Here is a 26,606-nt window from a genome sequence, read left to right on the forward strand (position 1 = left end):
GTCTGTCTAGTCAAAACTATGGTTTTTCCAGTAGTCATGTATGGATATGAGAGCTGGACCATAAAGAAAGCTGAGTGCTGAAGAACTGATGCTTTTGAACTGTGGTGTCAGAGAAGACTCTTGAGAGTCCTTTGGAATGTAAAGAGATCCAACCAGTCAATCCTAAAGGAAATCAATCCTGAATATTCACTGGAAGGCTGATGCTGAAGCTGAAGCTCCAATACTTTGACCACCTGATGCAAAGAACTGACTCATTGGAAAAGACCATGATGCTGGGAAAGATTGAAGGTGGGAGAAGAAAGGGACAACATGGGATGAGATGGCTGGATGTCATTACCGACTCAATCGATATGAGTTTGAGCAAGCTCCGGGTGTTGGTGATGGACAGGGAGGCCTGACGTGCTACAGTCCGTGGGATCGCAAAGAGTTAGACACAACAAGCAACTGAACTGAACTCATCATACAGGGTTCATAAAAAACTACAATAAAAAAATTAAGTGGGGTAATTCCAACTATGCTTTAACGATGCAATTTGGACTCTGAAAGGGATTATGAGTCACTTAACGAAAGACAGCTGGCTTTAGACATCTTTATTTTGGCTCAGCCATGTGATAAAGCAGTAAACTTTGTACATATTGTTCAATTCATAAGTGTTCACTGAATATTTAGAAAGAAACGGAATCAGCAAATTTTTATATTCAGGACTCTTCCTTCTATGATCACTCACTTGCTTACTTCCCACTTCTTCCCCAGCAACTTTCTTTCTGATTCACTGCCCTGTATTTTAGCAAAAGCAGTGTTGTTTTATGAATTCATACCTTTATTATTTTCCACCTTCTCCACTTAGCTAAGCTCTACTCATTCCTCACAATTTAGCTCAGCTACCATGTTCTTGAAGAAGTCTCGCCTGACTCCATTATCCATCCCCAGACTAAACTAAATGGTATAATTCTGGACTGCCATAGTACCCAATGGGCTTCCCTGGTGGCTCAGACAGTATAGAATCCGCCTGCAATGTGGGAGACCTGGGTTCAATCCCTGGGTCAGAAAGATCCCTTGGAGGAAGGCATGGCAACCCACTCCAGTATTCTTGCCTAGAGAATCCCCATGGACAGATGAGCCTGGCAGGCTACAGTCCATGGGGTCGCAAAGAGTTGGACATGACTCAGTGACTAAGCACAGCACTTAGTACCCAATATAAGTATCCAATAATGTAATTGCCACAAAACCCAATATAAGTATCCAATAATGTAGTTGCCACAAAACATAGAAACTAACCACTTAAATATCTGTGCCCACTCATAGACTGTAAGCTCTTTAAAGCTTCTATCTTTATAGTCACAAATACTAGCACAGATTCAACAAATATTTATTGAATGAATGAAAGAATGAGCAAACTCATCTCATTCCTTTTTTGCCTTAATTTTTCTCTCTTTAACTTATCTATGTTTGGTCAGCTGGTCACCCACAATTTTAACTATCTTAAAAAACAAATGAACAAAATCCTCTTTGGCCAAACAGAAATCAAAAATTAAAATGACCCTGAGTTCTGCTTATTTATATACCCAAAAAGTATTCCTTTCTAATATTTTACAATTAATATTCAATAACTACTTAACATCACCACCACTTTCTCCTAATGTCCTCTAAAGCAGAGTCACATCTTAATATTCACTCTTTCACAATCACACATATTATTTATTTCTACTCTTCTTTCTCCTTGAAAAGATATAAAGTACAGTAACTCTTTCTCTACTGATGCCATCACGTCTGTCCCTTTCCATTTCTAGAGCCCCTGACCTTAATCTCTTTCAGTTCAGTTTGCTCTAGATGCATCAAAGGAATAATTTAGTATACCGAAACTACATATAAGGAATTTCTGTTTCTTACTATACAGTATTCTAATTACACAGAATCCACAATTTTTAGCCTGTCTTTTAAAGATATGCATCACACCTTCATCTCTACCAGTATTTTCCTTGTTTCCTCTAAAAAAAAAATATGTATTTCCCTGTGTTTCCAGGTATGCATTTCCCATTGAAGCCAAGCAAATATTCTTGATGTATATCACAGTAAATCTGCAAATTCCTGCATGGTTACTTTTGTATACTGAGCTTTCAAGCTTTCCCTATTTTCTTTGTACCTTGATTCATTTTTTTATTTAAATTAACTTTTATTGGAGTGTAGTCGTTTTGCAATGTTGTTAGTTTCTGCTATTCAGCAAAGTGAACCAACTACACATATATGTACATCCACTCTTTTTTAGATACCCTTCCCATGTAGATCACCACAGAGCATTAGGTAGAAATCCCTGCACTGTACAGTAGGTTTTCATCAATTAACCATTTTATAAAAAGTAGTATATATATGTCAATCCCAATCTCCCAGTACGTCCCACCCCCACTACCCACCTAGGTATCTATGGTTGTTTTCTATACTTATGACTCTCTTTCCTCTTTGCTAGCAAGTTTATCTCCTCCATTTTTCTAGATTCCACATATAAACGATATTGCACAGTATTTGTTTTTCTCTTCTTGAGTTACTTCACTCTTGATGACAATCTCTGGGTCCATCTATGTCACTACAAATGGCATTATTTCATTCCTTTTTGTGGCTGAGTAATAAACCACTTTGCCCATTCCTCTGCTGATAGACATTTAGGTTGCTTCCACGTTGTGGTGGTTGTAAACAATGCTGCAATGAAAGCTGAGGTGCATGGATCCTTTCAAATTATGGTTTTTCTCCAGCTGTATGCCAGGAGTGGAACTGCTGGATTATATGGTAGATCTAGTTTTAAAAGGAGCCTCCATATTGTTCTCCATAGTGGTGGTACCATCAACAATTTAAGGGAGTTCCTTTTTCTTCATTGGAGAAGGAAATGGCAACCCACTCCAGTATTCTTGCCTGAAAAACTCCAAGGACTGTTGCCTACATGGACTGTCACCTGAGGAGATTGGCAGGTGACAACCCACGAATTTGCAAAGAGTCGGACATGACTGAGTGACTTCATGACTTCACGATGACTTTTTCTTCACACCTTATCCACTTTGTAGATTTTTTTGATGATGGCCATTCTGACTGGTGTAGATGATACCTTGTTGTAGTACTGATTTGCATTTCTCTAATAATTAGTGATGTTGAGCATGTCTTCATGTGCTTTTTTGGCCATCTGTCTTTTTTGGGTAAATTTCTATGTATACATTCTGATCATTTTTTGATTATTTGTTTTTTGATATTGAGGTACATGAGCTGCTTGTACATTTTGAAGATTAATCCCTTGTCAATCACTTCATTTGCAAATATTTTCTCTCATTTTGAAGGCCATCTTTTCATTTTGTTTATGATTTCCTTTGCTATGCAAAATCTTAAAAGCTTAACTAGGTCTCATTTGTTTACTTTTGTTATTATTTTCATTACTCTAGGTGGTGAACAAAAACATCCCTGTTTACATTTCTCCTCCTCCTTAATTACCTTCAGAAATATTAATTGCTCCCTTAATAAACAACCTTTTAACATTTGTATTTTACCTGAACTGACACTATATTGCTCTGTAAATTTTGGGGAGGAAGTTTATATGTGCACTTCTGGATTACTGTCCTCCTTACAGGGCTTAATCCAGCACCACACTCTGTCATATAAGTTGGCTTTTTAATTCAAGTTGGCCCTAGAGGTAAAAAACCCACCTGCCAATGCAGGAGACACAGGAGATGTAGACTGGATCCTTAGATCAAGAAGATGCCCTGGAGGAGGGCATGGCAACTCACTCCAGTATTCTTGCCTGGAGAACCCCATGGACGAAGGAGCCTGATGGGCTACAGTCCATAGGGTCACCAAGAGTCGGGCACCACTGAAGAGACTTAGCATGCACCAGGAACTTACTATCTTACATTTAAGGGACTCAGTAAATGCAATTAAACTGAACTGACTGTTCTTCAATAAACTTTACAAGTGATAGTGAAATAAACAGTAAATTTAAATTATAGTTAGTGTTTAAAATCAGTAATACTTCCTATAACCCTACTCATCTTAGAATATTTGCATAGAGCTTTTGCATACGCATTCAAAGGTTATTTCTATTTTAAACCTCATCCCCACTTCATACTTCATCCCTTTTACTACTAAATGTACGTGTAACGAAACCTGAAGGAAACTGAAGGGCATACTAGAGAATATCACTTTTCACTTAAGTCTCACTGCTCATAATTATTTATACATCTGGTATGAAGCCATCATATTAATATTCTCCACATTTAGAGTTTTATTTATGGCCCTTGGTGGCTCAGATGGTAAAGAATCTGCCTGCAGTGCAGGAGACCTGAGTTTGATCCCTGGGTCTAGGAGATCCCTTGGAGAAGGGAATGTACCCACTCCAGTATTCTTGCCTGGAGAATTCCATGGACATAGGAGGCTGTTGGGCTATAGTCCATGGGGTCACAAAGAGTCAGATACAACCGAGTGACTAACACTTTGACTTTCATGTCAAAGGATAATTAATACGTTCAGTTGAGTTCAGTTCAGTCGCTCAGTTGTGTCCGACTCTTTGTGACCCCATGAACTGCAGCACACCAGGCCTCCCTGTCCATCACCAACTCCCAGAGTTCACTCAAACTCATGTTCATTAAGTCAGCGATGCCATCCAGCCATCTCATCCTCTGTCGTCCCCTTCTCCTCCTGCCCCCAATCCCTCCCAGCATCAGGGTCTTTTCCAATGAGTCAACTCCACATGAGGTGGCCAAAGTATTGGAGTTTCAACCTCAGCATCAGTCCCTCCAATGAACACCCAGGACTGGTCTCCGTTAGGATGGACTGGTTGGATCTCCTTGCAGTTCAAGGGACTCGCAAGAGTCTTTTCCAGCACCACAGTTCAAAAGCATCAATTCTTTGGTACTCAGCCTTCTTCACAGTCCAACTCTCAAATCCATACATGACCACTTTCTATCACAGAGCTTAACAAATTTACTTATACAATTTAGCAACAAGAAACAGTAAAAGAAAATGTCACAGTAAATGTTTTTGCCTATATATTGTCACTAGGTTAATTTAAAAAATTCACTTTTGGGAGAATACTATCTAAGAAATAAATAATGTAAAATGCTATTTTGAATAAAACTGTGTCCATATATTCATTTTGTTTCTTTAAAGAACAAACTAAAGGTATCAAAAACCCATTAAGATATTTAGTTAATGGATAAAACAGACTTGATTAATATATTAAACAAAAACTTACAGGATCAGCAGGTCCACAGAATTCTCGAAATGTCATTGTAGGATTAGTTTGTTGAATCTCCATTGCTACACAAGGCCCAGAATACATTTCTGTCACCATTTCCTATAATATATAAATAAGCTAATATTAACAAATGAGTAGAATTTAATAATCTTTTGCTTCTCTTCGATTAATTGCACTACTATTCTATTGGACTCAAAATGTTAAAGTTATCTTTGATTTCTTCTCCACCTGTACCCTCTATGCCAAGCACTTCCCACATTTTGTCCATTTTTCCTACAAAATTGTATTTTAGATATGTTCCCTTGTCTCCATTCCTACTATTATCATACTAATGCTTTATTACTTGATATGTTCACTATTTGAAATTATCTTCTAGTACATATTTCTTTTAAAAAGCTCTCTCCTCTCAAACACAAAATATATTAAATGAACATTTAGAAAGATATATATTCCAAGTGTTTCTCCCAAAGAAACTTATAAAAATCATAATGAGTTTTAGCAATGAGGAATAATAGTCATCAGATCATTTTCTCACATTAAACATCTAGAAACTAAAAGCAATAAACATAGATTGTTTTTAGACACTGAACAATAGACAGCACAGTACCATGATCCTCAAGAGAAGGAAAATGAAAGGGATAAGCTGTACAACTGTCCATCTTACTGCCTAAAGGCTTCTAGACAGTGAAACAGGTATAGGAAACACAAAAGAGCCCAACATTCTCACTGAATAGAACAGATGGAGACTGGAGTTTAGGGAGGCCGATGAGGCTACAATTTGCCAAACAGAATACTAGAGGAAGTGGGAGAGCAACAAGAGCGTAAGCCTCAGGGATCTGCAGAGAAGTTTTTGAGTCTTAGACTAAGAGTATGTGTAATATATAGAGGATACTACTGAAGGCTGAGAAAAGAAGTCCCAGAAAGCAGTAAATGAAACAATTCATAAATACAGAATAAGACTGGGAAGAATTTGTACTCCTATAAGCTGGAGTGGAAAGCCCCCATATATACAGGGCATCATGTAGAGTCCTCAGAATGGTATTATACCCTAGTTGTTATTGTTCAGTCACTAAGGGTATACAACACTTTGTGATCGCACGAACTGCAGAACGCCAGGCTTCTTTGCCTATCACTATCTCCCTGAATTTGCTCAAACTCATGTCCATTGAGTCAGTGATGCCATTCAACCATCTCATCCTCTGCTGTCCCCTCCTCCTCCTCCCTCCATCTTTCCCAGCATCAGGATCTTTTCTAGTGCGTCAGCTCTTTGCATCAAGTGGCCAAAGTATTGGAGCTTCAGCATCAGTCCTCCCAATGATATTCAGGATTGATTTCCTTTAGGATTGACTGGTTTGATTTCCCCACATTCCAAGGGATTCTCAAGAGTCTTCTCCAACACCACAGTTCAAAAGCATCAGTTCTTTGGCATTCATCCTTCTTTATGGTTCATCTCTCATATCCATACACGGAAAAACCACAGTTTTGACTAGACAGACCTTTGTCAGCGAAGTAATGTCTCTGCTTTTTAAACTGTTTAGGTTTGACATAGCTATTTTTCCAAGGAGCAAGTGTCTTTTAATTTCATGGCTACAGTCACCATCTTTTGGAGCCCAAGAAAATGAAATCTGACACTGTTTCCACATTTTCCCCATCTATTTGTCATGAAGTGATAGGACCAGATGCATGATCTTAGGTTTTTGAATGCTGAGTTTGAAGCCAGCTTTTCACTCTCCTCTTTCACATTCATCAAGAGGCTCCTTAGTTCCTCTTCATTTTCTTCCATTAAAATATACTACACTAGTTGGCCTAAATGAGCCTTATGTATGGAACACTCTGTATCTATCCTATGAAAGCTTAAAAGCAAGTCTCAAAAGTGTCAAACTGATGCCAAGTAACTTGTCCAAGGGCCAGAACAAAATCAAACATTTTTTAAAGAAATACAGCAACACCATGTAATGGTGTAAATTCCACAATACCAGTACATAACAAAAATTGCCAGACATACAAAGAAGTAGGAAAATATGTCAACCAGTGTAATTGGAGCCTCAAAAGAAAGGATGATGAACAGAAATTATGGGGAATTAATTAATCTTGAGGATTAATCACTAAAAAGTTTTTAAATTTGATGAAACTGAAGAGGAACTAAAAACCCTCTTGATGAAAGTGAAAGCGGAGAGTGAAAAAGTTGGCTTAAAGTTCAACATTCAGAAAACCAAGATCATGGCATCTGGTCCCATCACTTCATGGGAAATGGATGGAGAAACAGTGTAAACAGTGTCAGACTTTATTTTGAGGGGCTCCAAAATCACTGCAGATGGTGACTGCAGCCATGAAATTAAAAGACGCTTACTCCTTGGAAGAAAAGTTATGACCAACCTAGATAGTATATTCAAAAGCAGAGACATTACTTTGCCAACAAAGGTCTGTCTAGTCAAGGCTATGGTTTTTCCTGTGGTCATGTATGGATGTGAGAGTTGGACTGTGAAGAAAGCTGAGCGCCGAAGAATTGATGCTTTTGAACTGTGGTGTTGGAGAAGACTCTTGAGAGTCCCTTGGACTGCAAGGAGATCCAACCAGTCCATTCTGAAGGAGATCAGTCCTGGGATTTCTTTGGAAAGAATGATGCTAAAGCTGAAACTCCAGTACTTTGGCCACCTCATGCGAAGAGTTGACTCATTAGAAAGACTCTGATGCTGGGAGGGACTGGGGGCAGGAGGAGAAGGGGACGACAGAGGATGAGAGGGCTGGATGGCATCCCTGACTCGATGGACATGAGTCTGAGTGAACTCCGGGAGATGGTGATGGACAGGAGGCCTGGCATGCTGCGATTCATGGGGTCGCAAAGAGTCGGACACGACTGAGTGACTGAACTGACTGACTGATAAACCCACAGATACAACAAAATCCAAGGAGAAAAAGTGGAAAGAAAAATAAAGTAGGCCACATCATAATCAGATTAGCTATGAAACACGAACAACAATAACAAAAAAAGCAGCAAAAAACACTGGAACAAAAACAACAAAAAATGTAGAAACATCCAAAAAAAAGAAAACAGAACAAAGATAAGGATAAAAACAACTTATGTCAAATTCTATAATCAGTTGAGAAAATATTTGGAAAATATTTTTCGAAATGAATGAAAAATAAAGGCTTTTTCAGAGTATAGGTATTTAACCTCTTTGGTTAAGTTTATTCATAGGTATTTTACTCTTTATTACCCAATTTCAAATGGGGATTGCTTTCTCACTTTACCTTTCTGATAGTTCATTTTAGTGTACAGGAAACCAATAGATTTCTATATGTGAGCCTTGTATCCTGCAACTTTACTGAATTCACTTAATTCTAATAGTTTTTGTTTGTTTGTTTGTTTTTGGTGGAGACTTTAAGATATTCTCTATATAATAACACTTGTTGTTTAGTTGCTAAGTTGTGTCTCATTCTTTGTGACCCCATAGATTGCAGACCACCAGTTTCATCTGCCCACCAGAATTTCCCAGGCAAAAATACTACAATGGGTACGCATTTCCTTCTCCATGGGATCTTTGCAACCCAGGGATCATGCCTGCATCTACTGCACTGGCAGGTGGGTTCTTTAACTCTGAGCTTCCAGGGTAGCAAATAATACCATAGCATCTGCAAATAGTGACAGTTTTATTTCTTCCTCACAATTTGAATGCCTCTTATTTCTTTTACTTCTCTGATTACTATGGCAAAGACTTCTAATACTATGTTAAATAAAAGCAGGGAGAGTTGGCATCCTTGTCTTGGAAGTAAAAGACCTATACTACGTAAACTATAGAATACTGATGAAGGAAACTGAAGATGATGCAAAGATATCCTGCATTCTTGGACTGGAGAAAGTAATATTGTTAAAATGGCTATACTAACCAAAGCAATCTACAGATTTAATGCAATCTCTATCAAAATATCCATGACATTTTTCACAGAACTCAAACAAATAATCCTAAAATTTATATGGAACTACAAAGGACCCTGAATTGCCAGAGCAATCTTGAGGGGGAAGAAATGCTGGAGGTATCATGCTCCCTGACTTTAGACTACACAGGAAAGCTACAGTAGTCAAAAGAACATGGTACTGGTACAAAGATAGACACACAGAAGAAGGGAACAGAACAGAAGGCCCAAAATAAACCCACACACTTATGATCACTCTACAACAAAGAAGGCAAGAATACACAATGGAAAAAGACGGTCCCTTTAACAAGTGATGCTGGGAAAACTGAACAGCTACATGTAAGAGTGAAATTAGAACATTTTCTTACACTGTATAAAAAATACACTCAAGAAAGATTAAAGACCTAAAAGTAAGACCTGAATCCAAAAAAAAAATTACTTCTACAAGAAAATACAGACAGAATACACTTCAACATAAATTGCAGCATTATTTTTTTTGGATCAGTCTTTTAGGCAAAAGAAATAAAAGCAAAAATAAATAAATGGGAACTATTAAACATAAAAGTTTTATACCGCAAAGGAAACCATCAACAAAATGAAAAGACAACATACTGAATGGGAGAAAAAAATTATAAATACTCTGATTGATAAAGATTTAATATCAAAAATAAAGAGCTCATAGAACTCAATGTCAAAAGGCAAAAACTCTATTAAAAAATGTGGAGGGCTCAATAGACATTTTTCCCAAAGAAGACATACAGATGGCCAACAGACATACAGATGGCCAAAATCTCTCAGATTTTGTTTGTCTGATAAAATCTTTCTTTTTTGATTGAAAGATCACTGACTTACAATACTAGTTTCAGGTGTACAACATAGTGATTCAATATTTTTATAGATTATATTCCATTTACAGTTATTACAAAATAATGGCAATATTCTCCTGATAGTTTATCCTTTATACCAGAGAGGTGCAAATAAAAGCACAATGAGATATCACACCTGCTACAATAGCTACCATCAAAATGTCTACAAATAACAAATGCTGGCAAGGATGTGCAGAAACGGGAACCCTAGTACATTGTTACTGAGAATGTAACTGGTGCAGCCACTATGGAAAACAGTATGGAGGTTCCTCAGAAAAAGTAAAAACAGAACTACCATATGATCCAGCAACTCCACTGCTGGATATATATCTGAAGAAAATAAAAACACTAATTCAAAAAGATATATGCATTCCAGTAGCGGTATTATTTTCAAGAGCCAATATATGGAAGCAGTCTAAGTATCCAACAACAGGTTAATGAATAATGAAGATGTGATATGTACATAAATGGAATACTACTCAGTAATAAAAACGTCAGACAAAAATATGGAGCCACACAAAACAATGGTAAATATGTGGGTAAATATAAAACATGTTTCACAGCAATTAAAAAAGAAAATTTAATTGATTATTTAAAGCAAAAATATTAAAAATGTATCATAAAGCTTTTAACATATAAATGTAAAATCTAAAACAACAGCATGCAGAGTAAGAGGGAGGAAATAGATGTATACTTTTTAAGGTTCTTAACTGTATATGTGAAATGGTTTAAGGAAAAACATGGTCCAAAAAAAGTGCCTCTCACTGAAAGATTCAGTGAATGGAACATTTCAGACAGAACTGAAAATAAATATAAAGACCTAGAGGAAGAAGTACAGTTGGGGTATATGAAGTTCAGTAAAGAGCTATGGTATCAGGACCTGAGTGAGACCACAGGAAAGCAGTTAAGAGATGAGGCCCAGGGGACTTCCCTGCTTGTCCAGGGGTTAAGACTGCCTTCCAAAGCAGGGAGTGAGGGTTCAATCCTGGTCGGGGAGCTAAGATTCCACATGCCTTGTGGCCAAAAAACCAAAACATAAAACGGAAACAACGTTGTAACAAATTCAGTAAAGACTTTAAAAATAGTCCACATTAGAAAAGAAAAGGGATGAGGTCAGATCACGGCAGGCCATGTAAACCATGTTAATGACCTTGGAAGGCTTATAATACCCAATGCCAAAGTAAAATAAAGGCAATTTATTACAGACCAGTATTTAAATATTAATCAGAACTCAATCATCATGTCTACTAAAAATGCCAGAAGTTAAAAAAGGAAGGAGAGGACTTCATAATTAATATGGTAAACAGATCCCTACTCATGAGAACCCCTAAATTATGCCCCTGAAGTTACTTCACTAATTCACAAAGGTCATATGAAATTGATTTTTATGGATAATTATGTTGAGGAGGATCTTCTATCTCATGATATGAAGTACTGCCTACACATAAATGTCAAGAGCCTAAATCCTCAGTTGGGGCAGAAGAAGGGATGAGTATGTTATCCAAAAAGAGAAGTGCCAATTTTGTCCACCTTTCTTTTATGTGTGTGTCTCTCTCTCTTTCAGTGTTAAATACTATTAAAATGATAAACAGAGGGCTACACAAAGCACAAAGAAAATGTTGAAAAAAGAACTGCATCAAAAACATAAAGTGATCCTTAAAAATTGAACTTGAGAATTCTGTTAATAGATTAAGAATTAATTAAGAGAATTAACAGAATTCTCAAACCTAGGTTTTTACTTAAGTAAAAAGTATCAAACAAAAAAGGACTTGTTTCCTTCCTTAACAGCCCTTTGATTACAGTCCTTAAGTAGTTGAAATGGAGTATCTGATTTAATATCCATCCTCACCAGGACATAAGCTCCAAGAATGCAGGCAGTGTGCATTTCTGGCTCCCTGGTATCCAACACATTGTCTGGCCCACAGGCAGTAATATATGTGTGGCAAATAACTGGATCATGATAACACTATAAGATAGTAATTATTACCTTTTCATGACTGCAAATGCTGAAGCAGCAAATTTAAGTGTAAATGATCAACATGGAATCTACTATAAAGAATGTCAGCCTTAATAACAATAAAAGTAGTAATAATAAAAACAGCTGATATTTACTAAAGCAACAATCTCAGTAATATGTGAGATTGCTTTACATGATTTATTTCATTTCATAACCACAATAATTTTATAAAGTAATAATAACATTGTTTCAATTTTATATACAGGTAAACTAGGGCTTAAAAAAGGTAAGTAATTTCTATGGTCATACAACTGGTGGTTTTGGTATCTGAACCTAGCATCTGACTCGACAGTCAAAAAAGGAAAGAACCTGAGGTAATGAAGCTGTAAGCAGCTGCAATGAAATTTGGGAGCTAGGAAAATTCTACAGTTTGAAGAAAGTGATATGAGATAACCTAGAACTAGAGTCGAATTATACACACACACACACATTTAGTACGGCAGTGTCAGTGACACTGTATTATTTCCCGCTATGTATTCCAGGGGTCCTTAACCCTAGGATCTAATGCCTGCTGATCTAAGGTGGAGCTGGTGTAATAATAATAGAAATAAACTGCACAATAAATGCAATGCACTTGATTCATCCCAAAACCATCCCTCCATCCCTTTCCCCAGGATCCGTGGAAAAACTGTCTTCCACGAAACTGATCCATAGAGCCAAAAAGTTTAAGGACCACTGACATATTCTACATTTGAGAGGATCATTTCACATCCTTTTTTTGTTTTTTTTTTGTTGTTGTTGTTGTTGTTTGTTTGTTTTTTTTAGCTTTTTATTTTTTTAATTTTAAAATCTTTAATTCTTACATGCGTTCCCAAACATGAACCCCCCTCCCACCTCCCTCCCCATAACATCTCTCTGGGTCATCGCGCCTGACATTAAGAAAACTTTAAGTTTAAAAAATAATAAAATGGATGGAACCACTAATATGACTTTATATATCTTCTTTTATAAGTAAGAATCTGAAGACAAAGAGGTCAAAGCATTATACTAACAAAGTCAATAAGAATCAGATCACCTGTCTTTTAGTTCCTTTCGATTATGTTGCCTCTTAAGATTATTTTTACAGGGCCTACTTTATAGCATTATATAAAGCTCCTAAAATTAAGGGGCTTCCCCGGTGGCTCGAACAGTAAAGAATCTGCCTGCAACACAGGAAAGCTGGGTATGATCACTGGGTTGGGAAGATCCCCTGAAGAAGGGAATGGCAACCCACATCAGTATTGCTGCCTGAAGAATTTCACGGACAGAGGAGCCTGAGGGGCTACACTCCATGGGGTCACAGAGTCGGACACAACTGAGGAACTAACATTTTCACTTTTTCAAAATTAAGAGACATCTAGTATGCAGCATTTTACCTCTTCCACCTAAATATTAACTGTCATGAGAAATAAGACACCCAAGAGAAATAAAACAATCCCAATAGCAAGTGAGATCCAGGGTTTGCTATCTGATTCTTATGATCACAAATTACCCAAGGAAAGATATCACAAACATATGCATTTCTAGTATGTGAATACAGACCATCACACAACTTCCTCTGAATGAAATAGTCAGAGAATGAAATAGTCAGAATGAATGAGACTAGAACTTTTAAAGAATCAGACTATAAATCACTCATAAGAATATTATTTATTTCAATAAACTATTACTGGGATAAAGACACTCTTACTTCCCTTTGGGGAAAAATTTTCAAGGAAATAACTTTTCCTAGATTCAATAAAATTATATATCATATAAATATAGTAACATCTCAAAGATACTTGGATATTGATATATTCTGGCTCATACTATATGAGCCAGTGCATGAGCCAGTGCATTCTCCCATTAACAGGCTGTTATAAACCAACCATTTGAAATATATATTTTAAGCTGAATAAGCCATTTTAAGCTGAATGAAAATTATAACCATTACTAAAAACTACTCACAAGACTAATAATTAGTCTGGAATAAAGTAGTTTTTCCCTTTCAAAAAGTCCCTCTGTTCTTTCTCCTAAGTAGGTTCTTTCATTAATATTACAAGATTTAATTAATAATTATAGGAGATATCTTACTGAGAAGATTAAACAGAAGAAAGTATATCAACACCAATCATTCTGAGCTGTTCTGACATTAAAGTATAATATTGCTGCTGCTAAGTCGCGTCAGTCGTGTCCGACTCTGTGCGACCCCATAGACAGAAACCCAACAGGCTCCTCTGTCCCTGGGATTCTCCAGGCAAGAACACTATTGGCATTCAAATTCCTGATTTCTCAGGAAAAATAACATGTTCACCCAGTGATACATTTATCTTAATCTCCAGAATCCTGAGTTCAAAAAATTCCAAGAGTAAATGTATACTATACAAAAGTTGCATGTATGGCATTTATAAAACACACCATATAATGCTGTACACATGAAACTGATGTATACTGTTATAAACCAATGTTACCTCCACAAAAAGGAAATTTTAAAAGATAAAAGCTTTAAAAAAAAAAGTTGTTTACCAACAGGAAATATGACTTACCTCAGATATGGATATAAAACATTAATGTACCCAACTACTACTTGTTACCAAATTCAATTTTATCTGATATTGTAGGAGAATATAACTCAGGATCAAAGGGACTGTGAGATAAGTATCCATGAGTCTCTCTATCTTATAAACAGTAAAACTATAATGTGCATTAACAAAGGTACTTGCTTTTGACTATAAATTTAAAAGTCAATGTAACACATAAAAGAAGGGAAATGTAAAAAAGAAACATTTTTAAAATGGAAAACAGTTGTCACTGGTTGAATAAATGATGTTAAGAACACACTTCAAAATTTCTTCCATTCAAAAAAAGAAAAAGCATAACTAAAATGAAGAAGCCGATAAGATTAAAGCTTGAAAAGCTGTAACAATAGGAAAAGCACTTTGGTTCCTCTAAAGAAGGGTAGAACACTACCAGTGTGCTAAATGCAAAATATAAGATTTCATCATCGGTCTTTACTATGTAAGGCTAAACAGGAGAAAAGCTGAGGCCAGTTCTTGGACCAGTGCCGTTTTCCCTTTCCTAAGGTAGGTTGAGGACTTCCCTGTTGGCTCAGTGCTAAAGAAGCCACTTGCCATTGCAGAAGATACGGGTTCAATCGCTGATGCAGGAAGAGCCCACATACCACAGAACAACGAAGCCTATGCCCCACAACTACCCGCAACTATTACAGCCCCTATACCCTAGAGCCCGTGCTCCCCAACAAGAGAAGCCACCACGATGAGAAGCCTGTGTACCGCAACCAGAGAACAGCCCCGACTCTTGGCAACTTGAGAAAAAAAACCATGCACCAACGAAGACCTAGCACAGCCAAATATAAATAAATAACTTTTTAAAAAATTAGAAATAAAATTTTTTAAAACTAGGTTAAAAGGAAAGGGTGTAGAGAGATGAGGAGAGGGGAATCTAGTCTCACTGTCAGGGTGAACTTTACTCAAAAAGAAAAAAAAAAAAAAGAGCAAAATGCCCTATAAAGCAATAAGGGTGATGAGGCAGGCCACCAGCACAAATGTATCTAATTTGATAAAAGGGGAAGGAAACTAATTTTGATTAAATATCTGTCATGTGTTATTTTAAGGAACAATACTTGGTTTATTTGAATACAGTCTTGTTTTCAAGAATGAATTTCATTGCTCTCTAAACAGCTCCCCTTAAGTCTTACTATTATTCACTTTCCACTGTATTTTGAGATGATTCTATCTGGATTTGTATCATTAAATAGACTATGCTATGAAATAACTGCTGTGCAACTACATCAAGAACTATTTGCTCTCAACTTTTTAAAGCATTTTCAACAGTCTTCTACCTTGAGAATATTATCTCCATGTGCTGTGCTTAGTCGATGAGCTGTTTCAGACTCTTTGTGACCCCATGGGCTGTGTAGCCCACTTGGGCTACAGACTCCTCTGTTCATGGGGATTCTCCAGGCAAGAATACTAGAGTATTCTTGGGGCATAGCCCCAACCCAGGGATCGAACCCTGGTCTCCCGCACTGCAGGCAGATTCTTTACTGTTTGGGCCACAAGGGAAGCCTATCAAAACGTGTCAATATCTCAGCAAAGTGATTTTTGGATTTCTGTATATTTTTGTTCCATAAATGAAATAGCATCATATTTTAAAAACTGACCCACTGGCTTTCAGGGATAAAAATATTTCAGTCATTGGTATGATCAGTTGTCAACTGGCAGAACTGTGAATACTTCAAGGAATACTTTCATGATTATAAATTATACTGAGATCTACAAAATCTGAGATACACAAGTTTTCAATACCAATACTTCACGTTTACTTCAGTACTTACATTATACTCAGACACTACTCCTTTATAAACTTCATAAAACTCTTCAACATTAATCCGATCCATATTAAACTGTATTAAAAAAAAATAAATAAGTCAACCAAAAAAATAGAATGAATCACACTTAGCATTCAATATTTATGTTCTCTCAGATATATTTTCTTTAAAATTTAAACCCTGAAGAAATTAGTCTTTGAAGAAGTGTTAAAGTTCAGCCCATCAATAATAAATTATCATTTATCAAAAATAAGAATTTATTTGTAAAATTTATCGAGTACTCAATATATCAAGCATTGTTCCAGGTGCTGTTCATGTACCACCTTATTTAATTATAACAATTGCCCTACAATATAAGCAATGTTAACAGCTCCAATTTACAAATGAGGTGAAGACTCAGTGGGGTAATAGAACCTTCACTACCTGGCATTCCATCTCAAACTGTCTGATCCCACTGATTGGGCTCTCAACTACTACAATCTATCTTATTGAAGAAAAAACCTCATTCTTCATACAAAAAAGACATAGGCACAATGTAATTTTGTTTATCAACAGATCAGTGGCAAAAGAAAGCAACATTACCAAAGAACATTGCTTCAAATTTTGTAGAGGGGCCTGGAAATAATACTCTTATCCTCCCAGGTATTCAGAAAAATCCCTAGTTAGTCTGGCTCATAATAAAGCTCTGACACCATTCATCTGAAAATCCTACTATTCTTCAGAAAGAATTGTCAGAGTATGCTAGTAAGGTAAAGCCACAAAGACTCATTCTTATCCAGGCTGGATTCAAACTTAGAAATAAAATTTCATTAAGTTCTCGAGTTTCAAGAACCAAAACCTCAAATTTTTAAAAACTAGACACAGGTTTTTGTTTTCCTCCCTACTTTGTCCTTTTATTGTTGCCAGGATTGAAGACCACGGAGCTTCTCCCTAACCAGACAACAGTTCAAACTATTTATTTTCATAGTTCAGTTCAGTGCAGTCACTCAGTTGTGTCCGACTCTTTATGACCCCATGGACTGCAGCACAGCAGGCTTCCCTGTCCATCACCAACTCCAAGAGCTTGCTCAAACTCATGTCCATCACATTGGTGATATCAACCAGCCATCTCATCCTCTGTCGTCCCCTTCTCCTCCTGCCCTCAATCTTTCCCAGCATCAGGGTCTTTTCAAATGAATCACTTCTTTGCATCAAGTGGCCAAAATATTGTAGCTTCAGCTTTAATATCAATCCTTCCAATGAATATTCAGGACTGATTTCCTTCAGGATTGACTGATTGGATCCCCTTACAGTCCAAGGGACTCTCAAGAGTATTCTCCAGGACCACAGTTCAAAAACATTGATTCTTTGGCGCTCAGCTTTCCTTATAGTCCAACTCTCACATCCATACATGACTACTGGAAAAACCATAGCTTTGACTGCTATGGACCTTTGTTGGCAAAGTAATGTCTCTGCTTTTTAATATGCTATCTAGGTTGGTCATAGCTTTTCTTCCAAGAAGCAAACATCTTTTAATTTCATGGCTTCAGTCACCACCTGCAATGATTTTGGAGCCCCCAAAAATAAAGTCTGTCACTGTTTCCATTGTTTCCCCATCTGTTTGCCATGAAGTGATGGGACTGGATGTCATGATCTTAGTTTTTAAATGTTGAGTTTTAAACTAATTTTTTCACTCTCCTCTTTCACTTTCATCAAGAGGCTCTTTAGTTCTTCTTCGCTTTCTGCCATAAGGGTGGTGTCATCTGCCTATCTTGAGGTTACTGATATTTCTCCTGGCAATTTTGATTCCAAATTGTGCTTCATCCAGCCCGGCATTTCGCATGATGTACTCTGCATAGGCAACACAGCTATTACAGGGAGGGAACTTTCTTTGATTTCAGTATCTTCTTCAATATTCATACAACTTCTTATATTACTAATATTACAAAATAAAAACAGGGTGAAAATTAAAAGTAGTAGTTGCTCAGTCTTGTCTGACTCCTTTCAACCCCATGAACTATAGTCCGCCAGGCTCCTCTGTCCATGGAATTCTCCAGGCAAGATTGCTGGAGTGGGTTGCCATTCTCTTCTCCAGGGGACCTTCCCAACCCAGGCATCAAACCCTGTCCTCCTGCATTGCAGGCCGTTTCTTCACCATCTGAGCAACCAGGGAAGCCCAAATAACAAGGAATAATTTATTTAATATTTGGTAATTTGAACTGGAAATCTTCAAAGTATTGTGTAGTGTTAATTTATTTAATGCACAAAATAAGCCACAGCGGCAAATAATATTATCATTGCCTAGTTGAGAAAACTGAAGATAAGAATGCTTAAAATCTGGCCAAGTTTATAACCCAGAAAGTAGAAGATCCATGATTCAGAAATAGAGTTTGCTGATTTCAAAAATCACAATGATTCTGATTGCCATTAAACTACCATGCCTCCCCCATAAATTCAATTAATCTTTTTTAAAACAAATTATTCTTTTCTTTCACTAAGCACTTACTATGGGCAATCACTATGCTAGGTTGTAAGTCTAGAGTTAGATTAATGTTTAGTTCTAAAATGTTCACAGTGATTACTACGTAAGCAGGCTTAGATCCCATAATCCTGTGGCTCACTACATCACCAAGCTAATACTTTGAGAACGCTGTTGCTATCAATTTCATTACAGTCCTGGGCAAGATTCTTCAAATATTAAATTTCTCATTTGTCTCCGAGCTGTGCCTGATAACTTTGCAAACTAGCTGATACATCTAATCTTTTCTCATTTTATGAGCATTCCCACCAATCTGCGATACAAAATAGGCAGAACCCAAGTTAGTGCCCTGATCTCTGATCTGGGCTGATGCAAAGACTTCATAGAAATCAAAAGGAGTTCCTTTCCAGAGAAACAGAAAATAAACTGGTATGAAAATTCTTTCCAGAACTGGTAATTCACTACCACAATAACACAAACCTGCTGTCTTTCAAAAACTGTAAAATTCAAATTATTAATGGCAACAAACTCCAATCCTCTTGACTGAAAAATCCCATGGACGGAGGAGCCTGGTAGGCTACAGTCCATTGGATCACAAAGAGTCGGACTCAACTAAGCGACTTCACTTTTACTTTTCACTTTCATGCATTGGAGAAGGAAATGGCAAGCCACTCCAGTGTTCTTGCCTGGAGAATCCCAGGGACAGGGGAGCCTGGTGGGCTGCCGTCTATGAGGTCTCACAGAGTCGGACACGACTGAAGTGACTTAGCAGTAGAAGCATAATAATTGTACCAATTTATTTGTCAAGTGCAATGATAAGTGTACCACAAAGATACAGAAGAGCTCTAGAGAAGTTAATATTGTTTCTTCAGTGAAGGGTTTCCTGGAAATGTGTCAGCTGGGCAATTTTGAATGATTGTGGACTCCGGAGGCTTAGTGGTGTTATTGCCAAGAGAGGGGCTGAAATGTGCTAACTCTAAAGAAGATCCTGAGAGAAAGTCCAGAAACCAGCAAAGGTCCTGGTCAGGGAAAAAGGCCAAATTGATTCCCTTCTTAGTCACAAATCCAGACAACAAAATTTCATTATAAGTACTCAGCTTAAAACTATTTCTTGTTTGGAGGAATTAAATGCATTGTTTCAGTCCACATTTACTCTGCAACTAAAGTTCCAGGAATTATATAAATCTGCTTTATAAGCTTAAATTAGATGTACCATTGGACGGTTAGCTCTCAGTGAGAGATTATACTGGTAAAATCATTTCAAAAATATTTTTTACTATCAGTTATCATGTTCAACATATCTTTTTGCTTTTAATGTGTTGAGTTCACAAGTGCACAGAGAAAATTCAATGTAAAACGTATTAAAGCATGCTATTAAAACACACACACACACACACACACAGTTCATCAGTAAGTTAATGACTCTTGCAAACTACCTACCATCTGCATAGCTGAGATTTCAAAACCTGCATCTCGGATAGTCATCAGGATCTTTCCCAGAAGTCCTGAAAATACAGAACAAATGAGTGCAAAAATACAAAATTTCTAAGGTATTTTAGCTTAACTTTGCCTTTAGAAAATGCAAATTTTCTATATCAAAGTATTTTGCTTAAACACTTGGGCTTCCCTGTTGGCTTAGACAGTAAAGAATCTACCTGCAATGCAGGAGACCCAGGTTTGATCCCTTGATTGGGAAGACCCCCTGGAGAAGGGGGAATAAGCCAGTATTCTCAGCTGGAGAATTCCATGGACAGAGAAGCCTGATGGGCTGCAATCCATGGGGTCACAAAGACTTGGACAAGATCGAGCAACTAACACCTGCTTACACTATGTAAGAGTGAATCACATAAATCTGCCCAGGAAAACTAGACCTCTAATACTGTAACCCCATTTGATTCACTAATCCCATTTGATTTTGTAGTCCCAAATGTTTAGTAAAGTGCTTCAGGAATATTGACAATCATTTTTTTCAGTTTTGAAAACTATTTTTTAAATTTATTTTTAATTGGAGGATAACTGCTTTACAATGTTGTGTTGGTTTCTGCCATACAACTACATGAACCAGGCATAAGTATTCATATGAGAACCTTTCTCCCAGCCCCGCCCCTATCCTATCCCTCTAACTACAATACCTTGTTGAGCTGTGTTATGCAGAAACTTCCCACCAGCTATCTGTTTTACACCTGGTAAGGTATATGTTTTAATGCCACTCTCTTATTTCATCCCACCTTCGCCTTCCCCCACTGTGTCTACAGTCTGTTCTCCTCAAAACCAATCTTGAAGATTATGCAAAAAACTTTTAAGAACCTGAAGTCTCAGTTCAGTTCAGTTCAGTCGCTCAGTTGTGTCCGACTCTTTGCGACCCCATGAATCGCAGCACGCCAGGCCTCCCTGTCCATCACCAACTCCCGGAGTCCACTCAGACTCACGTCCATCAAGTCGGTGATGCCATCCAGCCATCTCATCCTCTGTCGTCCCCTTTTCCTCCTGCCCCCAATCCCTCCCAGCATCAGAGTCTTTCCCAATGAGTCAACTCTTCGCATGAGGTGGCCAGAGTATTGGAGTTTCAGCTTCGTGATATAAAAACTATGAAAATTAAAGAGTTAAACTAATATTATTTTAAAAATGTGGTGTTAAAGAACCAGATATGGAAGGAGTCCAAAAGAAGTCAAAGGTGGAGAAATGTCAAATTAAAACTGAAGAGAACAGAAGCTTCAGTGGGAAATGAGGGCAGGAACTAGCTCTTTAAGGTTATAGACAGATGGGATTATATAGGGACAAAGGTATAAAAAGAGACAAGGCATAGAGCTGGGGAAAATGTGAACCTGTGTACACAAATAGTGCCTGTGGGTGTGCTCAGACAGTTCAGTTTTGCGCCTTCAGACTCTTTGTGATCCCATGGACTATAGCCTGCCAGGCTCCTCTGTCCATGGGATTTCCCAGGCAAGAATACTGGAGTGGGTTGCCATTTCCTTCTCCAGGGGATCTTCTGGACCCAGGGATTGAACCTAGGTCTACAGCATTGGCAGGTGGATTCCCAGGTCACTGGTGCCACCCGGGAAGTCCATACACAATAGTAAGAGGTCAAAAAAGCTAAAAAGGAAAAGAAATCTAACCCAAATTTATAAAGGCCTTGGATGTCAACATGAAGAATTTGGTCTTTATGCCACAAATAGCAATTTTTATAATGGTGGTTTTAGACTCTGAAGGTCTAGAACTGATTTTTGAGATTCCATTAGTCTCCTATAAAAATCTAAGTTTCTCTTTTTCAAGTGAACTGAGATTCTTTTTCTCTCTCTTTCACACATTACACGCACAGACACACTCCCTATTCTGGATCATCTTGATGCTTACCTAATGATCCCAAATAACTAGTATCAGTATCAAATAAGTAGTATGAGTGCCTGAATGTGTATTTTTATTTACTGTCTTACTGCTGCCAAATAGGCTATTTTAATGACAGCTGGCTGAGGCATGAAAAAACAAACAAACAAAAAAGACAAGGACAGATCTATTTCTCAAAAGATATATTTGTACCAACTGAAGGCCAAATGATACAATAGCATGCTGTAGAAAGAAAGGTTTCTCAGAAGTTTCAAGAGTACACTAGGTCCCTGCCAAATGCAGAATACTCAGTGCCATATTCATCTTGAACTTACTGATTTTCCACAAACATCTTTTGTCACATTAATGTTAACCTAAATTTTATCCATTTTATAGTTTTGTTTGTAATGAATCTGTAAATTGTTTTAGTTATATAGCTGTACGTGCAAAAGTTTACATTTATTTGTATGTGCGGACATACTTAAGTTACATTATAATTAAAATAATTTATATCAACATTGAGAATCTGGTGAGAAAAATCTTCCTTCAAAAGAAACACAGCCAAAAGAAATGAACCACTGCAAATGTGAATAGGAGAATACAGGAAGATTATTAATGTAATAACAATGGGTGAGCTGGCCTGAAGAAAAGAATAAGGGACAGAAAGAATAGCAAAGGCTGTTGGCATCATCTACTCTGCTGATTGGACTTGCATGGTAGAAGTAAAGAAATAAAAAAGTACTGAATATAAGATATTCCCCAAAAAAAGTAATAGGACTAAAGTGAACATAGAGCATGAAGATGAAGGAATAAAGGATTTGAATCTAAGTGACCAGAAGAATGATAGCACTTTTAAGATGAAAACAAGGTATGAACCTGAATTAAGAATAAAGATACTGAATTAATTTGGACACAGAAACAGAATTTTAGAGAAGCACACTGATCAGCATTTGAGAAGACAATATGTTCAATGGCAGAAAAAATCATCAAGGAATGAATGAACACACTCCCTTTATTAAACTGGTAATGTGGGGCTGTATTCCAATAGATAGACATGCAATGAGGCATGATGAGAACAGATGAGTACTTGTTTGATAAAAATAAGGGGAAAAGCAAAAAAAAAAAAAAAAAGAGAGAGAGAGAGATGAGAGGAATGAGTTTCGAGAAAATACTTGAAGTTTGGGAACTGAAGAATGAATTCTTCAAACGAATAAAGACATGTAAAAGGACATTTGCAAGAGAATCAAGAAGAAAAATATTACAGTAGTATTATAATATCAAAAGGAGAGGAAAATTCTTGGAATATACGGATCTTTAAGAATGAAAGGAAATTAAGCACCCTGGAAATTAAGATAAATACGCTGGCTTAAGCAAGATGGTATGATGATATTAAAGAAAGTCGTATCAACAGAGGGTTAGGAAAGAGAGGTTTTGCATGTACATGCTCAATCATATCCGCCCCTTTTTGAGACCACATGGACTGCAGCTCACCAGACTCCTCTGTCCATGGGTATTTCAGGCAACGATACTGGAGTGGGTTGCCATTCCCTTTTCTAGGGATCTTCCCAACCCAAAAATTGAACCTGTGTCTCCAGCGTCTCCTACATTGACAGGCGGATCTTTTACCACTGAGTCACCTGAGAAGCCCCAACTTATTAGTAATCTGTATCAAATAGTCAGATGACATTGGACACAGGAGTAATAACCAAAATTTCAAGACTTTTATCAATAGGAAAAATATAGATAAGTTAGAAAAGAAGAAAGTAAATTAATTGTTGGGAACTCAGCCCTTTCACAGGAAGTTATTCCATTTAATCCTTACAGCAATATGCTAAAACAGGGATTACCATCCGACTACAGAATGAGACTATATGAAGATTTGGAGACGATAGATAAAACTTGCTTAACATCACAAAACTACTGGGTCTCCATATCAGTCTTTCTGCCAGTTTTAATGGGAAAAAAGGAATGTATGGAAGCCTGATATGTGAAACTCATGAGACAGACAGTGTGACTTCCTGAGGCAAATGCCATGTTCATTCTAAGACTCATGGTATCTCTAGTGACACCAGTATCACTAGTCTAGCATGGATGTAGTAGGTAGCTGACAAATATTGCTCATTGAATAACAAAGTTAATAAAAGAAATAGCCAAAGGAAGGAAACAATCATAGCTCTCTACCTGATGTGAGTCTGAGAAACTCTAAGACTCTTCAGAGCACAGTTAGAAAACACCAGAAAATTGTAAAGGAATCATTAAAATTAGAGAAGGGAAAAAAACTTTTTTTTTTAATTTTTGGTTTAATAATTCAAGAAAAAAAGTTCATAGTGACTTCATGCCACATACAAACATTAATTCTAATGAACTCAAGGTAAATGTTAAAATATATATATATAAACACAATTGCTTGGGAAAACATCTACATGATTATTCTCTTCTCATGATATAAGTAGCCTTTTGAAAAGGAGAGAAAGAGGTTGGCTGAAAGCTTCAATTCCAGCTCTGGATAGAATCACCCTCCTCCAACATGAAATCTTTCATATCCTTTTCCACATATTTATTCCTTTCCACTTTGGTCTGTTTTTTCCTCTCACTCTCACCATCAGACCACCTTCTAACTCTTTACCCAGTGTCTTTTGAAACCCTGAAATATTTTAAACAGTCTTTATATCTTCAATCTCAGCTACCCACCACAAGCTCTTCTTACTCAGAATTAATCTTCATTTTTCACTTACCTACAATCATAACAGGTTAAAGGTTTGCCTCCTTTTTTCCCTTGCTATAATTTAAGTTTTTGAGTACTATCTAAGCTCATATGTTGAAATATTAACGCCCAATGTGATGATAGGGGCCTTCAGTGGTGGCTTAGTGGTAAAGAATCCACCTGCCAATGCAGGAGATGTGGGTTCAATCCCTGGGTTGGGAAGATCCCCTGGAGAAGGAAATGGCAACCCACTCCAGTATTCTTGCCTGGGAAATCCCGTGGACAGGGGATTTGGACAGGAATCTGGCAGGCCACAGTCCACAGGGTCACAGAATCAGACTCGACTTAGTGACTAAACAACAACAATGTGATGGTATGAGGAGGTTGGGCCTTTGGGAGGTGCTTAAGTCATGAGGTTGGAGCCCTCATAAATGAGATTAGTAAAGGTCAAGATTTTAGATGCATTAGTAAATCAAGATCCAGTTATATGATATCTATAAGATAGCAAGTTTAAATATGAAGACACAGATAGGCTGAAAGTAAATGGACAGAAGGGAGGGGGTTCAGGATGGGGAACACGTGTATGCCTGTGGAGGAGTCATGTTGATGTATGGCAAAACCAATACAATATTGTAAAGTAATTAACCTCCAATTAAAATAAATAAATTTATATTAAAAAAATAAAGAAAAAAGATATACTGTACAAACAATAAGTATAAGAAAGCTAGAGTGGTTATATTAATTTTAAATAAAGTAGAATTTATGAAAGGAGTATTATACAGATAAATGTCCCAAGAGGCATTCAGACACAGAACTTTAGACAGAGAGCTGAAAGAAAGTGGATATTCATGACAAAAAGAGCATAGAGCAAATGTACGGAGAAGTAAAACAGCAAAGTTCTTTTGGGAAAGGGGAAATGAGACAGGAGAGAGCATAGCAGAGGTGGCAGAAGACACTGATAGAAGGACTTTTGGATCTTATATACAGAGGTTTAAATTTCATCCTATAGGCCAAAAGTTCCCAAAGCTTTTTGGTTTCATGGACCTCTTCTTAGAAATTATTAAAAATTCTAAAACACTTTTATGTACTAGGTTATATTGATAAATATTTGCTGCATTATAAATTAAAACAGGAAATTTTAAGATATTTATTAATTTAAATATAACAAAAATTCTTTACATTTTAACATAAATATAACTTTTATGAGAAAAATGACTTTTCCAAAACAATAAAAAATCAGTGAGGAGAGATAGTTTCACATTTAAAAAAACTCTAATTTCTAATTTGATGAAAAGCAGCTGCCTTCTCACATCTGTTTCAACTTTCAATCTGCTGCTCTGTGTTGTTTGCTTAAAATATGTAGATTTGGGCGGAAAATGTAATATTTTAATAGTCTAATAACATTTTATATATTCTTCTTTCTTTGACAAGTAGTAGTTTCTTAAAAGCTCACTGCCACATATAATTTCAAACTTCTACCAATGAACGTTAACCTTGTTACACTAAAATCCACTGGCCTATCTTATACTCTGTATTAATCTTCTATCCTTGCATGATTTTGTAACATCATACACATTGTTTGAAAAATTCTATTATGCAGATCTTCCAAATGCTGACTCTACTACACAACATCAAAAACATCCCATTTGTCAAATACCAATTTCATCAGAACAGTCTAAGTATTGGGAAGCTGTTCAAGATGGTGCATACAGTTTCCCAAACTCTTAACTCTAATTTTCACTTGTAATTTTATCTTCTTTTGGATTTTTATCTTGAGCAACAA

At 36.9% G+C, this 26,606-nt stretch overlaps 1 protein-coding gene across 1 annotated transcript in view; it reads right to left on the reverse strand.

Moving 5' to 3' along the window:
• NME7 (NME/NM23 family member 7) overlaps positions 1-26,606 on the reverse strand; it is a 241,564-nt gene that overhangs the window by 122,024 nt on the left and 92,934 nt on the right. The window contains 3 exon segments of the mRNA XM_042257207.2: positions 5,228-5,329; positions 16,344-16,412; positions 20,236-20,300. Of these exon segments, the coding sequence (XP_042113141.1) occupies positions 5,228-5,329; positions 16,344-16,412; positions 20,236-20,300 (236 nt within the window).

The sequence above is a fragment of the Ovis aries genome, chromosome 12 (genome assembly GCF_016772045.2).
Source record: "Ovis aries strain OAR_USU_Benz2616 breed Rambouillet chromosome 12, ARS-UI_Ramb_v3.0, whole genome shotgun sequence".
Lineage (NCBI taxonomy): Eukaryota > Metazoa > Chordata > Mammalia > Artiodactyla > Bovidae > Ovis > Ovis aries.